This window comes from Mus caroli, chromosome 7, assembly GCF_900094665.2.
Source record: "Mus caroli chromosome 7, CAROLI_EIJ_v1.1, whole genome shotgun sequence".
Lineage (NCBI taxonomy): Eukaryota > Metazoa > Chordata > Mammalia > Rodentia > Muridae > Mus > Mus caroli.
Genome location: NC_034576.1, coordinates 27,337 through 34,659, shown reverse-complemented (window position 1 = coordinate 34,659; position 7,323 = coordinate 27,337). Strand labels below are relative to the sequence as shown.

The 7,323-nt window shown below is 45.1% G+C and overlaps 1 protein-coding gene across 1 annotated transcript in view; it reads left to right on the top strand.

Moving 5' to 3' along the window:
- Nlrp12 (NLR family pyrin domain containing 12) overlaps positions 1–5,536 on the top strand; it is a 26,172-nt gene extending 20,636 nt beyond the window's left edge. The window contains exons 9-10 of the mRNA XM_029480175.1: positions 2,337–2,507; positions 5,449–5,536. Coding sequence (XP_029336035.1) covers positions 2,337–2,507; positions 5,449–5,536 — 259 coding nt within the window. The remainder of the gene's footprint in view (positions 1–2,336; positions 2,508–5,448) is intronic.
- The last annotated feature ends 1,787 nt before the right edge of the window (positions 5,537–7,323 follow it).

Below are 7,323 nucleotides of genomic sequence, written 5' to 3'. Positions count from 1 at the left end.
CTTTAATCCCAGCACTCGAGAGGCAGAGGCAGGCGGATTTCTGAGTTTGAGGCCAGCCTGGTCTACAGAGTGAGTTCCAGGACAGTCAGGGGAACGAACACAGAGAAACCCTGTCTCGAAAAATTTAAAAAAACAAAACAACCAGGTAATGCATTTTTGAGGATGTTTCGAGGCTTCCAGAAAAAAAGGCATTTATTAATTTGTGTAACTAAAAGGATCAGCCTTCAAGTATGGCTAGATCTGGGCATTTGATTTCGATGAAAAAATTTGAAGGTTTATTATTTGGTCTTAATCTATGCATATGTGCTTCCTGGCCTGGGTGTATCCACAGAGGCCCGAATGACCTCAGATCCCCTGGTGTACCTGTCACATATTGTGAACCAACAATCAGGACTGGAAACCAAACTTTGGTCCTCTAGCAGAGCAGTCTTATCCACTGAGCCATCTTTCCAGTTCTGGCTTTTGGGTTTCTCTAATCTACTACACTGGCTAACCCTGCTTCAAGGCAGAGTCCCTGCAGTTCTGTTTGGTCCCAAATATATCCCTTGTTTTGCCTTATGAGACAGGTTTTACTGTTTAGCCATGGCTGCCCTGGAATTCACTCTGTAGTCCAGGCTGGCCCCTAAGTGCAGCCTAACAAGCTGCAGGTATTAAAACTCATTGTAGCCGGGCTGTGGTGGCTCAAGCCTTTAATCCCAGCACTTGGGAGGCAGAGGCAGGTGCATTTTTGAATTCTAGGCCAGCCTGGTCTACAGAGTGAGTTCCAGGACAGCCAGTACTACACAGAGAAACCTTGTCTTGAAAAACCAAAAAAGAAAAAAGAAAAAAAAAAAAAAAAAAGACTCATTGTCACAGGAGATGTGTAGAGAGCTTTTGGGGCCACTTCTAGAAATTTGGCAGGAATTTGACATTGGGCCCTTGACAAGGAAGTTGGCTTCAGACCCGAACTTTACATTGGGCTAGGACATGGAAGTAAGCTCAAGCAGGCATCTGATTTGGGGTTAGAATAAAGCAGTAGGCTTCAGGCAAGAATTTAACTTTGGGCTAGGACAGGGAAGTAGGCTCAGATATTGTGATCATCCTGATAATCCCCTAGAAACAGTGATCCTGGAACTCGGTTTATTACCTTGTTTGTTCCTTGACTATTTGTGTTTATTGTCTTGCGGGTTCCTTAACCTAGAACTGACCTTATTACTTCCATGTAAGCCAGGAGGTGGTGGTGCTCGCCTTTAATCCCAGCACTTAGGAGGCAGAGCCAGGCAGATTTCTGAGTTCCAGGCCAGCCTGGTCTACAGAGTTAGTTCCAGGACAGCCAGAGCTACACAGAGAAACCCTGTCTCGAAAACCAGAAAAAAAAAAAAAGATTGGTGAAAAAAATAAACCCTCCTCAGCCTCAGAACAGTGTTGTCTAATTGCCTTTTTTCTTTTTAATCCTCATTCCTGCCCTGGAGAACCTGTTGACTGACTGAGCTGACTTGGTCAAAGATGCGTTCTTTAGAGACACGGAACCACTGAGGGCTGACACAATCCCTACCTCTTCTCTATGAGGCCAAATTTGGTCCCAGAATAAAACTGAGGCATAATTAACCACAAAAGGAAATAATTGATCCTTGGCTCCTAACCACATGGGGGACCCAATGTATAATAACTCACATTATTATAACTTGTACAGCTTATTGTTGTGATAAGGCACCCTGGCCAAAAGCAACTTATAGAAAAATGGATTTATTCTGCCTTAAAGTTCCAAAGGATAGGGTCTGATTTGGTGACAGGATGAAAAGGCAGAGCAGAAGTTTGAAACAACCACAAGTTTTTGCTTTTTAGACCAGGGTAGCCTTGAACTCAGAGATCTAACCTCCTCTGCCCACCAGGTGCTGAGATTAAAGGTGTGCACCACCACACCTGGCTTGAACCCAAGAGCTACAAATGCACTTGACTGCTGAGCCATTTCTCCAGCCCCTCTCAATCTTTTTGTATGTGTGGCACACTGGAACTAATTAGAACCTTGCATGAGCATGGTGGGGTGACTGTTAGCTAAGAGCTGGCTACACCACTCATTAAGGAATGTGTCCAGCAACCACTGTATGGGTTCCTGATGGTTTCATTTAATCACAGTCAACAGGGCTAGAGAGATGGCTCAGAGGTTCAGAGCACTGGCTGCTCTTCCAAAGGTACTGAGTTCAATTCCCAGCAACCACATGGTGGATTATGAGATCTGGTGCCCTCTTCCAGCCTGCATATATGCAGACAAAACACTTCAGACAGAACACTGTGTGCATAATAAATATATCCTTCAAAAAAGCACGCCTCATATACCTTCAGCTTGTCTTCTGCAGGCTGGACAGCTGTGGACTCACCTCCAAAGCATGTGAGGACCTCTCTTCTATCCTGGGAATCAACCAGACCCTGCATGAGCTTTATTTGACCAATAATGCTCTGGGGGACACAGGTGTCTGTCTGCTGTGCAAGAGGCTGAGACATCCAGGCTGCAAGCTTCGAGTCCTGTGGTGAGAGATGAATTCTGATTTCCTGGGGAGAAAGGAGGATGTGGGAATGCTGACCTCAGATTTCGGAGTAGGAATACTAAGTCATTCAGATGCATAAAAACGGGATAAATAGCCCTGCAGATGAGAGAGAGAGAGAGAGAGAGAGAGAGAGAGAGAGAGAGAGAGAGAGAGAGAGAGAGAGAGAGCGCTCAGCAGTTAAAAGCATTTGCTGGGCTGGAGAGATGGCTCTCAGCGGTTAAGAGCACTGCCTGCTCTCCTGAAGGTCCTGCGTTCAAATCCCAGGAACCACATGGTTGCTCACAACCACCCACAATGAGATCTGACGCCCTCTCTCTTCTAGTGCATCTAAAGTCAGCTACAGTGTACTGATGAATTATAAATAAATCTTTAAAAAAAAAGAGGCACTTACGAGGACCTGGGTTCAGTTCTCAGCACTCACGTCGGGTGGTTTACACCCACCTGCACTTCTAGCTCCTAGGGCTCCAATTCCCTTTTTAAGTCTTCATGGGCATGGCCCTACCTCATACCCAGACACATAAGTAAATAATAAAAATAAAACTGCATAGACGGGGCTGGTGAGAAGAGCACCCAACTGCTCTTCTGAAGGTCCAGAGTTTGAATCCCAGCAACCACATGGTGGCTCACAACCATCTGTAAGGAGATCTGACTCCCGCTTCTGGTGTGTCTGAAGCTACATTTATTATATGTACTTACATATAATAAATAGATAAATAAATAAATATTAAAAAAAACTGCATAGACAAATGTGGGGCTATTTTATTCATGGAACTGGGTATAAGACCATTACATCCTGCCTTAGCCTGGAATTCAGTGCAATATGCATTACTTCTTATTTTTTCCTTTTTTTATTTTTATAAATTTTTAAAAAGATTTATTTATTTTATGTATATGAGTACACTGTAGTTGTACAGATGGTTGTGAGCCATCACGTGGTTGCTGGGAATTGAACTCAGGACCTCTACTCACTCCAGCCCCGACAATGTAGCTGACTTCAGACACACCAGAAGAGGGGGTCAGATCTCATTACAGGTGGTTGTGAGCCACCATGTGGTTGCTGGGATTTGAATTCAAGACCTTCTGCAGAGCAGTCAGTGCTCTTAACCATTGAGCCATCTCTCCAGCCCCTATTTTTTCCTTTAATTTTTTGGTTTTTGTTTTTTTTCGAGACAGAGTTTCTCTGTGTAGCCATTGCTGTCCTGGAACTCACTTTGTAGACCAGGCTGGCCGTGAACTCAGAAATCCACCTGCCTCTGCCTCCCGAGTGCTGGGATTAAAGGCATGCGCCACCATGCCCAGCGAAAGATTTATTTTATTTATTTATTTTTTAAAGATTTATTTATTTATTATATGTGAGTACACTGTAGCTGTCTTCAGACACTCCAGAAGAGGGCATCAGATTTTTGTTACAGACGGTTGTGAGCCACCAACTGGTTGCTGGGATTTGAACTCTGGACCTTCGGAAGAGCAGTCGGGTGCTCTTACCCGCTGAGCCATCTCACCAGCCCGAAAGATTTATTTTTATTATGAGTTCACTGTCACTGTCTTCAGACACACCAGAAGAGGCCATCAGATCCCATTACAGATGGTTGTGAGCCACTATGTAGTTGCTGGGAATTGAACTCAGGATCTCTGGAAGAGCAGTGCTCTTCACTACTAAGCCATCTCTCCAGCCTCTTCCTGTTCTTTCAGATGAGATCAAGTCTCAGTTGGTATCTGAAAGTTCTGAGTCTGTTGCCCACTTGACATGTTTTCCACACTAGGGTATCTGCACCTATAAATGAAGAGTACAGTAAGATTCTCTTATTAAAGACTGAAGACACTTCAAACTGGGAATAAGGAGCTGAGCGTGACTGGGAACCCAGCACTCCAGGCCAGCCAGCTGCTAAGAAACCCTGTCTCAAACAGGCAAACAAAACATTGGGAGTGAGGGGCACTGTGCTTAAGAGCATTTGTTCTTGCAGAGGATCCTGCTCCCAGAACCCACTTAGTGGCTCCCAACCACTTATAACTACAGATGCTGGGGATCCAATAACATCCTCTGACCTCCATTGGCACTGCATATAGGAGAACCAGACACACATGCATGCAGAATACTGATATGAATAAAACGAAGGGCTGGTTGGAGGGCTCAGCAGGTGATCCTGAGTTCAGTCCTCATGACCCACATGAGTAGGAGAGAACACATACAGAAAACTCATCTCTGTCTCCCTGACACAACATGGTGTACAGTAAACAAAGAAAACCTAGGAGTATGGATCCCAGCTTCACAGGAGGGTCCCAAGTTCAAGGCCAGCCTGGGCAACTTAGTGAGACCCTATCTTAAAAGATGAGCTAGGAAGATGACTCAGCAGGAAGGCACTGAAGTGTACACATGTACCAACCCTGCAAGTATTTTAAAAATTTGCATTTGTTATGTTCCTGAATCCCAGGGCATGTACTTGTAATGTTGAGGCCAAGTTTGAGATGACTGCTCCCTGAGCTGTCTCAACTACCATGCACTTAAGATTATGCTAATTATATATATATATGCATGCGGGAACCACAGGCAAGAAGAGGGTGTCCTATCCCTGGGAGCTGAATTTAAAAATGGTTGAGGCCGGGCGTGGTGGCGCACGCCTTTAATCCCAGCACTCGGGAGGCAGAGGCAGGCGGATTTCTGAGTTCGAGGCCAGCCTGGTCTACAAAGTGAGTTCCAGGACAGCCAGGACTACACAGAGAAACCCTGTCTCGAAAAACCAAAATAAATAAATAAATAAATAAATAAATAAAATGGTTGAATGTAGAACTGAACCCTGGACCTGTGCAAGAGCAGAAGCATACAATCAAGCCTCAATAAATATTTAAAAAGGAGTTGGGAGACTCCTTTTTCACCAGGCTAAAATGCAGCATACTGTACTGATAGTCCCATGTTTGTCCCCAGGCTGTTTGGAATGGACCTGAATATAAAGACTCACCGGAAGATGGCAGCACTTCGAGTCACAAAACCATACCTGGATATTGGGTGTTGAGCAGTAAGGAGAACCAGAATGAAGCCGACCAGGGTATTTATTGCCTCTGCTTTGAAGCACTTGAGATGGAACTTTTAAAGGACAGCCTCTGGTTTATGGTGAGGTGGAGACAAGATCACCCAAGGTCATCCATCCTGTTACATGGGACCCTGTCTTAGGTCAGGAGGCCCAGGAAGTGCAGGTTGACAAAAATGTTCTGCTTGAGACCTAAACACTCCTTTTGATGGAGCTCACTGGGTTTGATGTAGATTCCACGCAGATAACTTAGGAAGGGGATTGGCTGGTTAGCAGGTTTGAAGACCACAGAAAAGGAAAAAATCTCCAGAGTCCTAGACATTTCCATGGACCAAGACTGCCATCTACTGGCCAAGTCTAGAACTAAAGCATAAAGAGACCCACAAGGTAATTTTCCAAAAATTGTACTGCTGGAGAGATAGATGGCTCAGTGGTTAAGTCAGAGGTCCTGAGTTCAATTCCCAGCAACTACATGGTGGCTTGCAATCATCTGTAATAGGATCCAATGCCTTCTTTGGGTGAATCTGAAGACAGCTACAAATACTCAAAAAAAAAAATTGTACTCACCTGGGAATTTATACAGCAGGGGGAAAAAAAAAAACCCAAAGAGTGGGCTGGGCCCCTTACAAATGAGGTCTCAAAACCCAAGGTTTGCACACCTGGTATCATTGACAACCAATGCTCCCATCCTATCCTGGGTTGAAACTACTAGTTTTTTTGCCCAGCTGTGGTGGTGTATGCATTGAATCTCAACACTCCAGAAAACTGAGCAAGGTGGCCAAGGATGCACATATCATGGCTGAGGCCTGGCCCATAAGACCGCATTCCCAGCAACCACGTGGTAGCTCAACCACCTGTAATGGGATGACAGCCACATCCAGTACAGTGTACCTACCCACAGAGATCTACTTTTAGATATTTTTTCAAATGCTATCCCCCAAAGCCCCCTATACCCTCCCCACACCCTGCTCCCCAACCCACCTGGCTATGTGCTTAAGCACCACCCCATTTCAGGTTAGCTTGTAACCATCCACTCCACTAAAACCATTGGAGGGGGTGGCATACCTAAAACCCAACAGTAATAGTAAGGGGTGTCTCAAAAATGGTGCCCCATTACTGTTGAAAATACTTCAAGCTATGTGTTGGTTTACCTTTTGGGGCCTTTTTTTCCAGACAGGGTTTTCCTGTATAGCCCAAGGTACCTTTAGTCTCACCCCAGTGATTAGAAAATAACCAGCATCCCCTATGTGTACTTCCAGAGACCCAGAATTAAAACCCACCCAGGGGAGCAAGGGCTAAAATAAAAGGCCAACACTTCCCTTACAAGCAAGGGTGCTTGTAAGCTTTTCCATCCCTAGGAACCATGGCAGGTGGAGAACAGAACAAAAACTGAGAAACAGCAAAATCAAGAGAACAAGACTTTATTTGGAGGCTGAGGGCACTGTGCTCTCCCATGGCACCTTGGTTCATTCAATAGCACCCACATGTCCAGTTCCAGGGCATCTTCATCTGGATCCAGAATGCACCGATGCACACCACAGGCATGAAGGCAGCAGACATTGGATCTGTGAACGGTGCCCACAGGGGAGACTCAAATGTAGCAGCACTTTCTATGTACAATCCAGACGTGTGCCCCACATTTGAGTCTCACCAAGGTGAGCAAGCAAGCAGTCTCTGGTTGATTGAAGTTCCGATGCTTTCTCCACACAGCAACACACAAAATGGAAGCACTTTCCACTTAAAAGCTTAGATAGGGCCTCCATTTTGAGTAT